General features: G+C 38.1%; 1 protein-coding gene across 9 annotated transcripts in view; it reads right to left on the bottom strand.

Moving 5' to 3' along the window:
• Positions 1–12,639: 12,639 nt before the first annotated feature.
• Positions 12,640–16,214, bottom strand: part of TMEM200A (transmembrane protein 200A) — a 54,141-nt gene continuing 50,566 nt past the window's right edge. For all 9 annotated transcript variants that reach the window (XM_065680895.1, XM_065680886.1, XM_065680888.1 and 6 more), the window contains one exon: positions 12,640–15,811. In XM_065680895.1, coding sequence (XP_065536967.1) covers positions 14,320–15,795 — 1,476 coding nt within the window. In that variant the 5' untranslated portion in view covers positions 15,796–15,811 and the 3' untranslated portion in view covers positions 12,640–14,319. The remainder of the gene's footprint in view (positions 15,812–16,214) is intronic.

The following is a 16,214-nucleotide window of genomic DNA, read 5'->3' on the forward strand; positions in this document are numbered from 1 at the left end:
TGATTCCAGTGATGAAGGAGCCAGCCTTCTTCTGTCTCCTGATGCTGGTATATTCAGAGCTGTGGTCACACTCCAAAACAATACAGATTTTCTTTTTTGTTTTTTGTCTCTTTGATCCTTGTTATAACAAGACTTGATGATGAAAATGAGGTCAGACTGTGACCCCTGCCCTGCCAGGACTCTCTGTGGAGTGTGTGAGTTGAAAAGGCTGTTCCATCACCACCTTCGCCATGACTATTACTGAGGTTTGTGTTGGGTTTTTCTTTCAGGATATTAATCACTGCCAGGCCAGTATCTGCAAGGGACATTAACACTAATCAAAACACTTTCCATCCCACACGCAACATTTAAACCAAGCAAGAGATGGATATAACTAACTGCAGGGACTTCTGTCTCTTTGATCTCAAATGTGAACAATGCCCTGTTGTGCGCACACAAGGTCTTTTTGAGGCTGCTTTAGAAATATTCCCAATAACATCAGTTCTCGGTTTCATAAATGTTCACACTAATGAAGCTCTGTGAACCTAACAGAAACTATTGGATTTAACTTTCTAGAAGACCTACAAAGCCACATTTCTTCCTTTGCTCATTCTTCTAAGAGCAAAATGGATTTATATTTGGGATTCTATAAAGAGATCTTTAACAGGGACTAATGTGTTCCCAGCATGCACTGGTTTTGGTTGCACCTTTGAGCTTCGGAAATCTGTAGTCTGAGGCTTGTGATCTCCTTGCTGGAAGATGTGGGCTATGAAGGATAAGCCGAGATCCTGCAACAGAGTTAGAAGGACATAGGGAAAAAAAAAATCAACGTAGCTGTTATTGCAATGGAAAGGCTGCAGGAAAGAAAACATCTGCAGAGGTATGAAGAAGACCACAAATATCAGAAGTAGAATGGAAACCCTAGTATATACATAAAGTAACGCTGGGATATGAAGTCCACTGTATAAAAGGAAGTAATGTCAGTTATGGACACCAAACCTTCTTTTTCCACCTTTGTTTTGAGTCTGTATGTGGGCAAAATGAGGATATTTTAAATGTGAAAAGGTTTAATGAAGAAAACAGAGTGAAGTAGATGTACACTTTTCACTTCATGAAGGAGCACGTCAGGCACACTGCTCTGGCGGCGTTTTCTGCCATGACCCTGATTTTGTTGCATTCCCTTAAGTGTCGAGTAAATCCTTTCTCCCAGTGAGCAACTAAAGATGCTGATCTGTACCTGCTGAAAACAGCCACAGTTTGAAAACGACTGACAAAATCTGGAGAAAAAGTCAGTTAATTTGAAGGGTAGAAATTGGAATGGCAAGTGGCTGAAATAGGAAAGATTTAGACAGTCTGCTGGGCAAAATGATTCTCTCTCATTTTCTTATCTGTTAAAGCCAACAGTCACGGTGACAGGAAACATGGAGTAGTGACAGGGCTAAGAGAAAAAGCAATATAAACCTCAATTCCTACCAATAGAAAATTGAATTTCTGTTACTATAACCAGTTAAACTTCTGCTATATCCAACCACATACACATGGTGGATGTTCATATACTTTCCAATATGTTATTTATGTTCCTTGGGGAAAGCAAATGTTGTTTTCCATTTAGATAACATTATAGCAGTTATATATGTCCTTTGTCAGTATTACTTGTGTAGGAGAAAAAACAGATGGTTCCTTCATACTGAAAAAGGCAAGTACTACATTCTGAGCCTTAGGATAATGCCCACAGGCTTGAGTAACAGAAGAAACCTGAAGGAAATGATTGCAAATTAAGCTATGCTGATTCAAAGAGAGATAAGCTTCAGTGGAAACTTAATGATAATTTCAAGGTCTCAATCCTGTTGCTCCTGTTGTTGATTGCCTTTTCTGATACTATCCCACTTTTCCCATGTTACTAGCTTGAAGTCCAGAAAATAAAGTTTTTATCAATTCTACTAGCCACTAAATGTCATTTTAAAATAGCTGAATCATTTGTACCATCAGATACTGGAGTTGCTGAAGATATGGCTGACTGCATGAAGATCTGTACCCAATGCTCACACAAACCTTATTATAGAAAAACTAATATTCAGTAAAGTTCCCAATGTACCTAATGTTCCGAAGATAGTGAAATGTTATTATCCTTACAGTTTAGCAGCATATATGAGATAAATAAGGGGTCTTCAATCTGGTGTAGACACTTTCTTTTCACCATGACATTTTTGCTAAGTTTAGTTATTTATTTTTTTTCTACTGTTCCTACTGATAGTTCCTACTATTATCTACTAATAGAGATTCTATTAAAAGAAATAGAACACTTCAGTACTCTTTATATTCTTGAGAGGCTTTATTTTAAATAAAGCAGATGCCTATTGATGAACAGATAGGGAATGGCCTACACTTTCATGAAGAGATATTGCTGACCAGGTCCAAAAATCTAACACACAATATATATTTTAGGCAGTTGTATGCAGCAAACAACTGCCAGGACACATTTCTTCAACAGCCTCTGTTTTATAAATAGGAAAAGGAGAAAAATCCTTATTTTAAAGTTGTCCACATAATTTATCCACTCTCTAGAATGGCATGCATCTAATTCTGTCATCTGATGATATTTATGTCTTTCCACTATACCAGATCTATTTAGAGTTCACTCAATGTTGTGGGTTTTGACAAGAAGCAAGAGAGTCTTTCAAAACGATGCTCATTCAATTTCTACAAGTTCTTTGACAGCTTCATCACAGAGAAGCTGGGTTTGAAAGTTATTAAATTTTTATTCCTGTTTAACATTATTTTCTTCTACACCCTTAAAAAAATAAGGTGAAAGACTACACTACCTTAAGGGCAAAAGAGTAAAGACGATAACAGGACCGTGTTTGTCCGCCAAATGCCTATAGTTTTAAATTTATGTATAACTTACAATTTTATACTAGCAGACATAGTTACTCATTCAGGAAGAAAGCCACCTATAGACAGTAAAAGCAAAGCACTTCTCTAAACCAGTCTCTTGGCTGCTTAGGAGGATATTTTTGCAGGTTATAGTTGAGCTGAGATTTCTGGACACCTAGAAATGAACCATCATCCTTCCCACAGCACACAACCTGGATGACATTAAGTAGTTGCAGAGAATCTATCAACTTCAGCAGATTTAATTTCCCCTCTCAAGCAAACCAGTATCCTCTTCACATGTCACTGTGCTCAGGCTCTAAATGATTCAGCCTCCCATTGTATGTGCTTGTTTATGCTGAACCTATATTTTAGGAAATAGAGGAGCTTTCCTTAGGTAGATAACATGAAGAAATCGAAAGTGAATGAAATTTTCTGCAGATATTAATTTGATAAATAAGGTCAGCTGAACTGTGGACATGATCTGTGTATGTGTTTGCCAAGAGTACTGGCACATTGCTTATCCTGGCACCTGTGATGAAAGTAATTTTAAACATTGATATTATCAAAAGTAGATGTGAATAACATCCCTGCAAATCAGGTTACCTATGATTAATTATTTGTTCAGTTCAGTGAAAACCAGTCTTTCTTTCCTCAGACCAAATTTTAGCCATGATCCAGGCTAGCGTATTGCATCTTACGGAGTTTGTCGAGTCACGTACCTACACTGCTTCAGGTGAAGCCGATACCTCCTCCTTACTTGATTCTTTGCATTTGCAGATCACATTTGAAACAAGGACTATGCCTAAGGCTTATGTAGCCATTTCTTGTATAGATTAAAATTTTTATGTTGCAAACCATTGTTCTTTTACAATAAGGGAGCATTTAGCGAGAGGTGTCCCTGTCCATGGCAGGGGGGTTGGAACTAGATGATCTTGAGGTCCTTTCCAGCCCTAACCATTCTATGATTCTATGATTTAAATGCCTTTCAAGCTGCCAAAGCCTAAATATGCAAAGACTGGTGTCAGCATCTCTGAAAATACAAGCTTCTTTACTGTTAAACAGATTCCTGATATCAGGGAAGGGACAAATTGAAATCAGAAAGGGTGTGCAATTCCACAGCATTTACTGTTGATATTAATCAGTATTAACCCTGCAGGAGCTCTTAGCCACTGACTTTCTCAGAGACCTGCCTCAAAGAGGCTGCAAATCTCTGTCACAGAGTCCAGTAGCCCTTAATGGTTTCAAGTCAGCACACAAGTTTCAGGACATCAAAAGGAAAGAGTGAAGACAGGCTGAGAAAGTCAGGGCTGTTCAGTCTGGAGAAGAGAAACTGCATGGAACCCTCATAGCAGCCTTCCAGTATCTGAAGGGGGCCTACAAGGATGCTGGAGAGGGACTCTTCATCAGGGATTGTAACTATAGGACAAAGGGTAATGGGTTTAAAATTTAACAGGGGAAGTTCAGGTTCGATACAAAGCTCTTTACTGTGAGGGTGGTGAGGCACTGGAATGGGTTGGCCAAAGATGTGGCAAATGCTCCATCCCTGTCAGTGTTCAAGGCCAGGCTGGACAGAGCCTTGGGCAACATGGTCTAGTATGAGGTGTCCCTGCCCATGGCAGGGGGATTTGAACTAGATGATCTTAAGGTACTTTTGAACCCTAATTATTCTATGATTGATTCTCCCATGGGGAATGTGGAAACGTGTGTCTTAATAATGCTTTATACTACATATTTAGGGGGTCATTCCTTCTCAAGGAATTCCTTCTTAAGGTATTTTTTTGTTTGTTTTTGTTAATAGTGTATGATAACAGTACAAGTAATGGACTATTCAAGTCTACTGACAGCAAAATATCGCTTTGTGATTCAGTGCATTAACCTTTTATTCTTTATGGGGTTCTCCAACAATGATGACATCAGAGACATCACCTTATTTTTTAAAACTCAGAGAATTTGATAGTGTGGTGGCCTGAATGCTTCAAGGGTCAATTTGGTGATATATCAGTCTACATCTTCACAAACTCATTTTGGCAACCCAGCTTTTTTCTTTTTTCTTTTTTTTTTTTTTTTATTTTTTTTTTTAATCTCATCAATGATTTTCTCACTTTTCTAAGTCTTTGTTTAATGAGTTATCTTGCACTTACTTCCACTGAGGCAGGAACGGATGAGTGCAACCCAGCGTTTTAGACACGGGCATTTTCCTCTCCCCATCCACTTTGCACCATGTTGTTTACTTCTGCTGGGCAACAAAAGCAGAATGCTCTGAAGTAGATCAGCTTCCAGCTCCAATAAAAAATGTTGTGTGTACATACATATATACATATGTATGTAAAAATACATATTCATATATGATCTAGGACATGATTCAAATTAAATTATTTATTTAAGAAATAAACCTTTCAAGCTGTTCTGAAAATCAATAAGACAAAGGGCTCAGGGGTACATATTTTTCCATCTGTCTTAGGTTTGGAAAGCTACTTATAACATCAACTAATTATGATTTAAGGACCTCACCTCAGAGGAGAAAGTAAAAGACTATTATAAACACAGAGTCATTAAAAAGCACCCCTGCCTACCTTTAGAAACAGAACAGAAGCCGAATTAAACATCTTACCATCAATACAGATCAAGCAAATTTTGCTCTTTTCTCTTTTCAGGAATGGATTTTGATTTTACCAGATGGTGTGCCCTTTCATATGCAATCACCAAGAAACTGGCTGCTTGAAAAATGACAAGCGTAAATAAAGACCAAAAACCGTAGACGGGTTTTACATAGATTCACAGGGATTCATTACCAGTACGGATATTAGAATCTACAGATAGTCCATTATGTTTCTCTAGAAGACATTAGATATAGCGGTGTCCAAAATCACAATTCATCTGGGTCAGTATGATATTATGAAGATAGGGTGAGGGTCACAATCAGACAAAATCAATCTGCTGCCACAGTAGTCTGGCTCTTCCTCTGCACTTACACAGGTAAGTGTTTAAGCAGACCAGATGAAATCTTTGACGCAGTCTGCCTCTCTGATCCTGCGCCTTTTTGCTACTGCTGACTGCTGCAACAAGTTGTTGCAGCTGTAGTTGGTTTTGCTGAGGGCTTTTTTGTTTCAGTTCCTGACCTGGTTGACCACAGCTGCTAAGGGAGCGGGGAGAAAGGGTGGGAAGAAGGAAGGGAGTGGGAATCTGTCCCTTATTTTGGCAGAGAAGATCTTAGATGAGTTATGAGACTAGAGACTAAAGCATCACTGTATGGGTGCTACTGTAAACATCGGAGAGTGCTTAATGACTTCCAGAAATGCCCTAACCTGTCCTACCTGCAAAAGGAAAGTGCAGAGTAAAATGAAGTATTAAGAAAAGAAAACTTTGCAAAACTGACAGTCAGGAAAACTGAGATAGGTATCAATGTTATAAGAATAAAAACATCCATTCAAAAAGACAGTAGACGAGAAACAGGCGTATTTTCTCCCTTAGAAGAATGACCAAGACTATCTTCTATGATAATAAGAAAGAATTCTCCATTTCAGTGTTAAGTTATAAAGCATATAGATTTAGAAAGTATAGTTTAATGAGAATCTAATGTCCATTTTATTAATTCTAAAGCCCTCCTAATCTCTGTACTCACCTGACTCCTCCACACAAGCATCAAAGGGTACTGCCATTTAATTAAGTTGTAAGTCTAATTCTCTTCCTAGTCGCCATAAAGATAATAAAGAACACTTGCTTGCTGGAGATAATAAAATATGCTCACTTTGTATATCAGTGCTTCCTCTTCTTGAAAACCGTAATGAATTCTCTATAGGTGCAAGATGAGTTTAACTGTGTTATACCCTCTGTGTGACAGTAGCTGATCTTCTCCATATTATTCATTCACGTATTTTTATCTGAATCTATTGAGACCTTTGAAAAACTAGTTACTGCAATAAGACAGTAACCACAACAGATTGGACCAATATTCCTTCAAGATGGAATAGAGCATGTCTAAATTGATAATTATTTCTGAAACATGCCACAAAATGCACCCTGGAAAGAGTTATGTGAAGTGCTTTTGTATGGTGATCATTTCAAAGCTGCACTCTTCTCAGTGAAGGCAGCACAGATGTATATGTTCCACAGTCAGACTGAAAAATGAAATTTTGGGATTATGCTGAAGTAACTATGGAGGTTAATGCTGAAAATGTTATATTCCATTAAATCTATTTCATTAAGTCCACATAACAATGTTTGTTATACTGTCATCTTGGATACTCAGTCTGAGCTCGCTTTTCAGGATTATACTGCGCAAATATTGAAGACCTCCAGAGAGTCAAGATAAGTAGATAGAAGGCACAGGAATATTTTAACCTTGTGACAATTGAATTAAAAAGCAGCAGTATATTGATGATTACTAACCAAGTTAAATACTGTCTTTAACTTGCATTTTTACCTTTGCCTTGTAGGAAACTTAATTTCCCAGAGAAAAAGGCTGTGAACAAATGGTGGTTGTGACAACTTGGCAGAAGAGCCAACAGATGTCTACCACAAACAATTGCTGTAGGAAATACTGACAGGCTTTTGTAAAGCACTGCCTGTGCCATAGATAAGATGCTCCTAGAAACTCAAGTGCTCGTGAGCTGATCCAACGAGCATTAAACAAAAAGGATAGACTACAGTGGGACTCCAAGTAAAGTGCTTATTTCAGCTGAACAAGTTTTGATAATTTTAGGAGAAAAGCAGTTACTGAAATCAGCCAGGCAAGAAGGCTGCTGCTCTGACTCTCAGGTAAGGCAGAGCATTTTTCAAACCAAGTGTACACAAACGTGTACCTTGACTGTAGAAAGCTTCTGAAGATAATTCAAGGCATTGGTTAATGACAGCATCACCAAAGCAAAATAAATTGAAAAACCCCATCCAACCAACCACCCAAACAACAACAAAAAAACCCCAAACCAACCCAAAAAACACAAAGGAGGAAACAAAGTGGGGAAATGTATGTTCAGGCACACTTTAACCCATGCTAAAAATAAACAGCTCCCCCCAGACCACTAGAAGTGATTGGTTAAGTCTAGATTAAGCCTATACACTAAGTGAATACTTTTCCTCAGCTTGGTAAACTGTATTAGAAACAGAAGAAAGGCAAGGTGACAGCAGGAAAAAAAAAGTCTGGAAATGGGAGATAGGAAAGTGTGGACAGTGAAAGAAAGTAACTGTGAAAATGGAAGCTGCGTAAACCCTCACCTGTGAGAAAGCTAAATTCAAGCCCTGAATGCTCTCAGGGTTTGGGGGCACACAATCGCTGCTATGGTAGCCTGGAAAAATTGGCATGTGAAATACATTGTAGCAAGGGATTTCAGTAAATGTACTGAGCTGACAGAGAGAGGGAAGGCAACGTGTATTAAAGTAGTAATGTTTTAAACCGTCCTTACGAAATAGCAGAAGAAAGGAAAGGAGGACTTACCTTTTCACTTCCAACACTGTCAGTAAGATATGGGTAGTATGGAAAGCTTCAGAAAAAGTAATTTCAAGGCACTAAAGACAAAAATGAAAATGGGAAACAGGATAAGATGCTGAGTAGAAATGCTGACGATAGATCATACCACACTGAGCTGATCTCTCCTTTTGAAATAACTTTCTAGACAAAATATGCAGTACATCTCATCTGCTCTGACTACAGCGAAGCATTTCATACAGTGGCACATGTGAAATTATTAGCTAAGATGAAGAAGAGAATTAGAAGGAAAATATGTTCAGTATTAACCAACAAATGAGGAGGTGACAAGTTAGGCTGATAGGTGATGTGTAAGGCATGGGGAGGTTATTAGTGGAGTTTTTCAAGGATCTGACTTAGAATAATCTTACAAAATGGCATTTATTATCACATTGAAGAAAAATACATATTTGTGCTGTTACAGCTCTCAGAATTCACTAAGGGTGCTGCTAAACATTTTCCAGGTTAGTACTGTTCTTTCGAAACAAATCTCCAAGTTGGCTTCACATACAACTCTTCAATTCATGCCAAGGAGCAATCTCATAGCACATACTCAACTCCTTTCAGAGGAAGATGAATGGGGAGATGTCCTTCAGGAGCATATACCATGTTCCAGTTGCAAATGGATGTTCAGTCCAACCAGCCCAGGTAGGAGCTAGTCAAGCAAACCCTTTGAAATGAAACCAGTGTGGACAATGAGTCCTTGGCACCAAACACAGACCTGCTCCTCTTGGGCTGCACTGATTGCCCATACACCCCAAGTAAGTAAGTGTTACCAACATAAAAGAGATCAGAAGGAAAACTGAGTTGTCTTAATGGACTGGAATAAAATGGAGTTTAATATTAAAAGTGAAAAAACATGCAATTTGAGGCCCAAACACATGACATCTTGCCTACAAAGTTGGAATGTATTCTGAGAACAAAAAGATCTAATTGCTAAACTGGTTGTACAGTGAAACACAGGATAACTCTGAACAACCAGAGTGATGAATTCCTTTAAAAATAAGGAAAACAACCCTTCAGAAATATCAATAAATTTACAACAGATATCAGGTTATTCCTGATCTCCTATTTTTAATAGGTGAGCGGTTGGCTGTTGCAACAAAATTAAAATGCTCATAAGAATTTCCAGCTGATAGCGGAAATAAGTTTATTGGCAACTCATACTTAATCTGCAGTAGTGTGCAAAAACAATATTGGTATTAGGGTTTAGTGGGATTTCAAAATGGATTAGCTGTTTTTGTGAATGCCATCCTGAATAATTACACTAGCTGGAGTAAAAACTGATAAGGGACAAGAATGTTTCTATGGTGCTTCCTACGGACAACTCACAGTCATTGTATATTATTCTCCTCTAAAGCATCATCTACCTGAATTAGAACTAAGACAACAGGTTAGACATACAGCTTTTTCTTTAATACAGTGGGTTCTTACATCTCAGTTTCAACGAAGTCTTCTAAAATAAATGTAACTATCAGATTTTCATTCTCTAAGAGACTGAGGGTTGTAATTCTGCCAACTGTCGTTCAGACAAGTAACACTATTAAAAACCAGGCTTTACTGAATGTGTAATACACTCCAGTGATCTTAATTTGAAATACCAGTTCCTAAAATATAAAACATCACCATACATAGAACATTGATGTAAGAGTCAACAACTGTGACCTGAAAGTTAAACATGTGGTAGCTCTGTTAAGTACAATTAATTTGCTCTTGAGTTTAATGCAAAAAGGTTTAAACAAAGGGCATGAACTTGCCCTTCAGTGTTAAATCATACTAATTGAAGCACTCCTACATCCATCTGCATTCTCTTACATACCTGCAAACAGTCTCGCTAAAGGATTTCTACTTGCTCATCATGCTGTATTTGGTAGAAATATTAATGAAAAGAAAAAGTAGCGCTGGGAAGATAAAGGCAGAAGTTCCTGGTAAGGGTCAAAAAAGACTCGCAAAAGAACTTGAGTATGAAAGACTAAAGCAATCCAGGAACTCTACATGCTGCCTGAAAAGCTTTCGAGAGAGAAAGCTGCTGCTGTAGGTTTAAACTGTTACCCAAATTTCACTCAGCAGAAACCAAAGTATCAGTAATGTATTTGAAGGATAAGTAAAATCAGGTCTAGGTCCAAGAAAGGCACTCTGATAGGCCTGCACAAAAATACAGCCTCAAGAATTCTGCTCAGCTGTAATGTTAAACTTAACTTTCTTTCAGAGCCAGACTGGTGGTGCCAGGTTGCCTTCCCATTCTCTAGAGTAAACAGGGCTCCCCAGAGGAGCAGTTAAAGTATCAGCCCGGCAAGAATCCAGTCCCTGTTTCAAGAATTTTATCCAGCAACCATTTTATGTAAAATATAGAAACAATCCGCTAAGAGACAACGTAACCCAACATTTCTGCTCTATCACTGCAGAGTCATGCTCTTCATTTACTGATGAAACTTACCCAATAAATGAGCAGAGGGAAACAGCTTTGCCCAGGAAGGAAGGACAGACCTTAACATCAGTCTAATACATAGATAGTGGTTAAGATGCTTAACTGAAAGGTATTTTTTTTTTATTAGTCTTAGTCAGCAGAAGGAGCAAACTCATTTCTTGCACAATCAAAATTACTTCTTTTTTGGAGTTATTACATACAGAGGATGCAGTATTGTAACATTTCCTGTGGCTAGACTTAGTGTTTAGCTTCTCATTCCAATAAAAGGCTTGTGGTGTGCTTATACAATTATTTTGTTTGATGAGATAAAACTAGTTTAGAAGCTCCTGTCTTTGGCTTATTTTTCACCCTGCAGTTGTACCAGAGCAACTCATTGTGGGGCTGCATAGAGTGTTGATAACAGAAATTAAATTAAAAAGAAAAAAAGTCTGTGAACTGAATCAGCAAGAGACTGAATATGATATGGGTGCCCTAAAGATAGAATTTAAGACATGTTTTTGTCTTCACCAATTTCTCACTTGCCAACTGTACATGGCTCCCATTTTGGCCACTGAAAGGTTCCTAACTCTCCCCATGTACTACTACATCTTTGCTCTACTGCAGTTTCTGACTTCTGTACATGAAGACTAGTGTTCAGGCCTTTTAAATGTCTGCAAGCTTTCCTGACTAGCTTGAGCTGGAACTACCAAAGTAATATGGAAGGATGTGATGTCCTACATTACCATCAAGGGAGGGGATCCTTTCCCTCTACATGGCACTAGTGAGGCCACATCTGGAGTGCTGGGTCCAGTTCTGGGCTCCTCAATGAGAAACATGGACACATTGGAGACATACCAGTGAGGGGCCACAAAGGTAATAAAGGGACTAGAGCATCTCTCCTCTGAGGACAGGCTGAGAGACCTGGGAGCAGTGCTTAGCCTGGACAAGAGAAGCCTTAGGGGGATCTTAACACTGTATGTAGGTGTACAGACACCTTAACACCTAAAGGAGGGCGCAAAAAAAGGAGCCAAGCTCTGAAAAGAGCCTGGTGCCCCGTGACAGGACACAAGGCAACTGGCACAAACTGGAACACAGGAGGGTCCCTCTGAACATCAGATAACAGTCTTTTTACTTTGAGGGTGACCGAACACTGGCACAGGTCACCTAGGAAGGTTGTGGGGTTTCCCTCCTTGGAGTTACTCAGACACCACCTGGACACAGTCCTGGTCAACCAACTCCAGGTGGCCCTGCTTGAGCAGGGGATTGGACAAGATGACCTCCAGACATCCCTTCCAACAGCAACCATCTTGTGATTATCTCAATGAAATATTCCATTTTGGGGTAATTTGGGAGTGTCTGTCAGCCATGGAGTTTCTTTGTACGGTATTATTTTGATTTCTTGCTTTAAGTCAGTAGCCTTACTCTGGTCCCCCAAGTGGGTAATTTTTCCAAAGTGAGTATATTTTTCAGTAACAAGTATCTATGTTGAAATTAAAAGCTCATGCCCTGCTATCCTTAGAAAAGGACCACTATTCCCACATATGATGGTACCCAAAAAAACAGTCTTTTAAGCTATGACTTAGTATAGCTATTAGGAAAATAAAAGCTTAAATCATTAATGTCTTTAATGGTGTTTTCCATTTTTGTAAGAAACCTACTGCCAAATTAAAAAGAACAGCATGTTCTTTTAATAAAAAATTCCTTATATCAAAACCGCATTTCACATTACATGAGGAAAAAACATCCAACCCTTTACATCTATAAGGATGTCACTAAAATCAATTAGTCATAGCCAAATATCTAGTGGCAAGAATACATATTAAGCTCAATGTTATATACAATGTTATGATACCCAACTATAATTTGGTATGGAAGATTTGAGAGCATAGAGGAAAAATAGGTCTTAAAACGGATATATGTAGATAGACATTTTATTTCAAAAAATAGCAAATGTCTTAAGAACACAAACCAGAAAGTTATTAAAAGCTTCATAGCAAAATATTTAGCCAACTCTGTTACAATATATAGGCTTGAGGTTCTAACAGTTAACACTATGCCTCAATTCACTGAGCAAGTAATGCTCCTGATACATAAACATCACGCAGTTGAAATACAGAGTCTAATATTAAAAAAAGAGAGGGTATTTTCATCTTTGATCTTCTACAATCAAAGTAAATGAAGAACAATAACATTTTAACAGGTTTTATTCTTTTTGGGAAAAGCCATTAAAAAGAATTCCTGAGTATTTAGGTTAAGTAAAAATACCAAAACTAACCAATTAAGACCACCATCCTGTTAGGTGAGCCTTGCAACAAATGTCACTTGAAGTGACATTCTCTAGCATGGCTGTCGTGGCAGGATTGTGGACTAAATACCTTAGTGAAATACATGAAAACCTTCTGGTATGCACATTCAAATTTTCATTTTCTTTAGTAATACAACTGTCAACTGTGAAGCTTGGTTTGCTGAGAAAAAAACATTGTTTTAAATGTCACTTCCTTTTGCAAAATCTTGTAATGCAAATTACCACAGCTAAACCTTCAGTGAACCATCACACCAATAATTATGTGAAATACAGAAATCAAAATTTAGGCAAAGGTCTTTCATACTATGTTAGTATACATATTGAACTGTATGCTTTGTATCAGTATTTTGAACACAGAGATCTAGCTATTTAACTTCTCGCTATTCTAATGAGAGGCAGTATATTCATTTTCCATTATTCTCTTCAGATGCATGTCACAGTATAATCTTATTATACACTATGTTTCTAAAATCCTGTTGGCATTCATCATGTTCCTATGATTTTAATTGACTATGTATATTTTTATTTTAAAACTGCTGCCAATCAAAGTGGGTTAGATAACTAATCCCAGAAGAATTTTCAGACTTCTTACTTTATATATGTTTTCCCAGAATTACAAGATTAAATTACAATGGACGTAGAAAGATTATTATACAAAGCATAGTTAATAATTCACAACACTGGTATTCAACTCGACCAATTACAATGAATTTACAAAAATGGTTTTAATTATACCCACTCTTTTTTATCCACCCATCCCAATATGTAAACAAGTTTCTCACAATGACAATGGCAAGACTGCAGTTACCGAGATGTACCGTATGTAAAAGACAACATCTAGGATATAGGCCTGGATCTGATAACTCCAGGGTGTGCTCCTGCTCATTTCCCATTCCAGACTGCAAGCACTGTTTTCGGACTCTTGCAGTTATTAGACAGATAGAACATACAGGTAAATGGAGCTTTTTTCCTAATGCAGACTTCTGGAGTCAATTGATAAAAGATAGCATGCTTATATAGAACAAAAGGAATAATGACTCAGGGAAAATTCAGTTCTACCAAAACTCTCTGAGCAATTGATAACGTACAGTATTGCAGCTGTACGTTACTAAGACAAAAAACCTGGCATTACAAAGATGAAGATCTCTGTTCACACAAACCAGTTTTGATGGGCTATATTAAGCATTTGGTTAAAAACAGGCTAGTACTAGTGTCACTGAAAAGGAAACACTTGTCAAAATGTTTTTTTTAAAAATACTGTGTGACATCTTCTAAATTGCAATTTAAATATTAAAATCTTGTTTCAGATGTTCCTCTCTTCAGGTTGTTACTCAAAAACTCATCATGTTCAAAACTCAAATTATTATGAGATCTTGATATCATAAGAAGTTTTTCCTTATTAGTAAAGTCTTTCTTGACTGCCGCTTGTGGCACAAGTAACCTATCCATTGGGTCCTCTTTGTTTTCTAGTTTCATATATCCTTTACTGTTGCTCCGATCCAGTCTCGGCCAGCTAGGGTGCTTCCTTTGTTCAGCTTGGACAGTGAGCATAGACGGACCCCTGTCCAAGTCCAGGGACTTTGAATGCGAAGACAGAAGATGCAAAGATGTGTTGGACCCAAACTGTTTCCTGGCAGCACCAGGAGATAAAAGCTTTCCTGTGCTTGGTCCGAGAGTCATAGAAGATTTGAACTGATCAGATGGACTGTCCCCAAAAGAATTGTGTCTTGGCAGCATGGTAGAGGCTGGTCTACAGGATTCATTGGTATCAGTTAGTGGAATAGCCAGAGAATCCATCGACAGATTTCTAGACCGACTCCTAGTGATCTCCGAGTCCTCAGTTATGTTGTCTATACTGGGTTCATCAATAACACAGTTATTCAGTTTAATTACTGGCAGTGTGAAAGCACTAATGGAAGATGATACAATGGATTTTGTTTCACACTTTATAGAGCTAGTGTTTTTGTCATCTGAAGCCTTGCTGGAGTGGGGGTAAAGTCCAAAGACTGAACCAGATTGCTCAGTCAGCAGAGGTGGCAGGAGGCTACCAGTGGTCCTGTCTTCATTTAGGGTAGTCTCATCTTCTTCAGCAGAACTATCCATTCTAAAATTACTCTTGAAGCCAGAGAAAGGTGCAACTGTGTTTGCAGCCAGCCGTGAAGCACACAAGCTCCCACTGTGCCCGAGTTCTCCTTCCCCCAACAAGCCAGTGAAAGCACCACTCAGCTGCTTTTGTTCCTTGATCCTCAGTGTGTGGATGTCTATTACAGTGGAGTATATGTCTCTCATGTGTATGATTTTTGTTTCCTTGTCACGGTTTTCATGCAGAATGGCATTTGCGCAAATAAAAATGAAGATTCCAATGCCCATAGTAAAAGGGCCCAGCATTTTCATCTTATCCGAGTGTACATGCTGCTCAAAGAAACGAAGTAAAATGCTTCCTTGGCTTCTCAGGACTTGGGTTTCATTTACAGAGAGATTATCTTCAGATGCTAAAAGCTGTTCCTTTTGGGGCCAGTATCCAAGGATGGCCATTGCAATTCCAAAGAATGCGATAAGCACTCCCAAAACAAGGAAGAATCCCGATGGAGAATAGAGACGGATTTTGCCCCTGACAACAACTACATCTGCCCTAGGCCGGCATCTAACTGGTTTCTTCTCCTCAGCAGGTGGAGCTGTAGAAAGATTTATATGTTGCTGAGATCTTGCAGAGTCTTGCCTTTTTAAGGCAGCCAGTCCTGTTATGACTCCTCCGGTTGCTATCATAGTTCTATATTGTGCCCTGGGGAGGCAAAAAAAGAAAAAAAAAGCATAAATATTGAGGCAAGAAAAGGCTGCATCTGCAAATGAAAAGAGCACTTTGTTAATCTGCAGATATTTCTAGATGATAATATTAATGAATTTTAAAAAACTAATATATAAGAGCTAGAGCTCTTTACTGGTGATATATCAGTATTAGAGATTAAATACTCAGAAGTCTTAATAGACAATTTATCTCTGGATTGGTCTGCAGCAAAATCAGTAATATATTTACCTTGTATGCATTTTAGATAATTTCAGCACTTTATTAGTTCTTTTAAAAACTTATTTTAAAAACTTTTAGAATACTACATAGGCCCTGTAGGAGATCTTTCCTTAAAGATTTCAGCATATATTAATACATATTTATTCCATCATTTAAAGAC

Source organism: Lathamus discolor, chromosome 5 (genome assembly GCF_037157495.1).
Source record: "Lathamus discolor isolate bLatDis1 chromosome 5, bLatDis1.hap1, whole genome shotgun sequence".
NCBI classification, from domain to species: domain Eukaryota; kingdom Metazoa; phylum Chordata; class Aves; order Psittaciformes; family Psittacidae; genus Lathamus; species Lathamus discolor.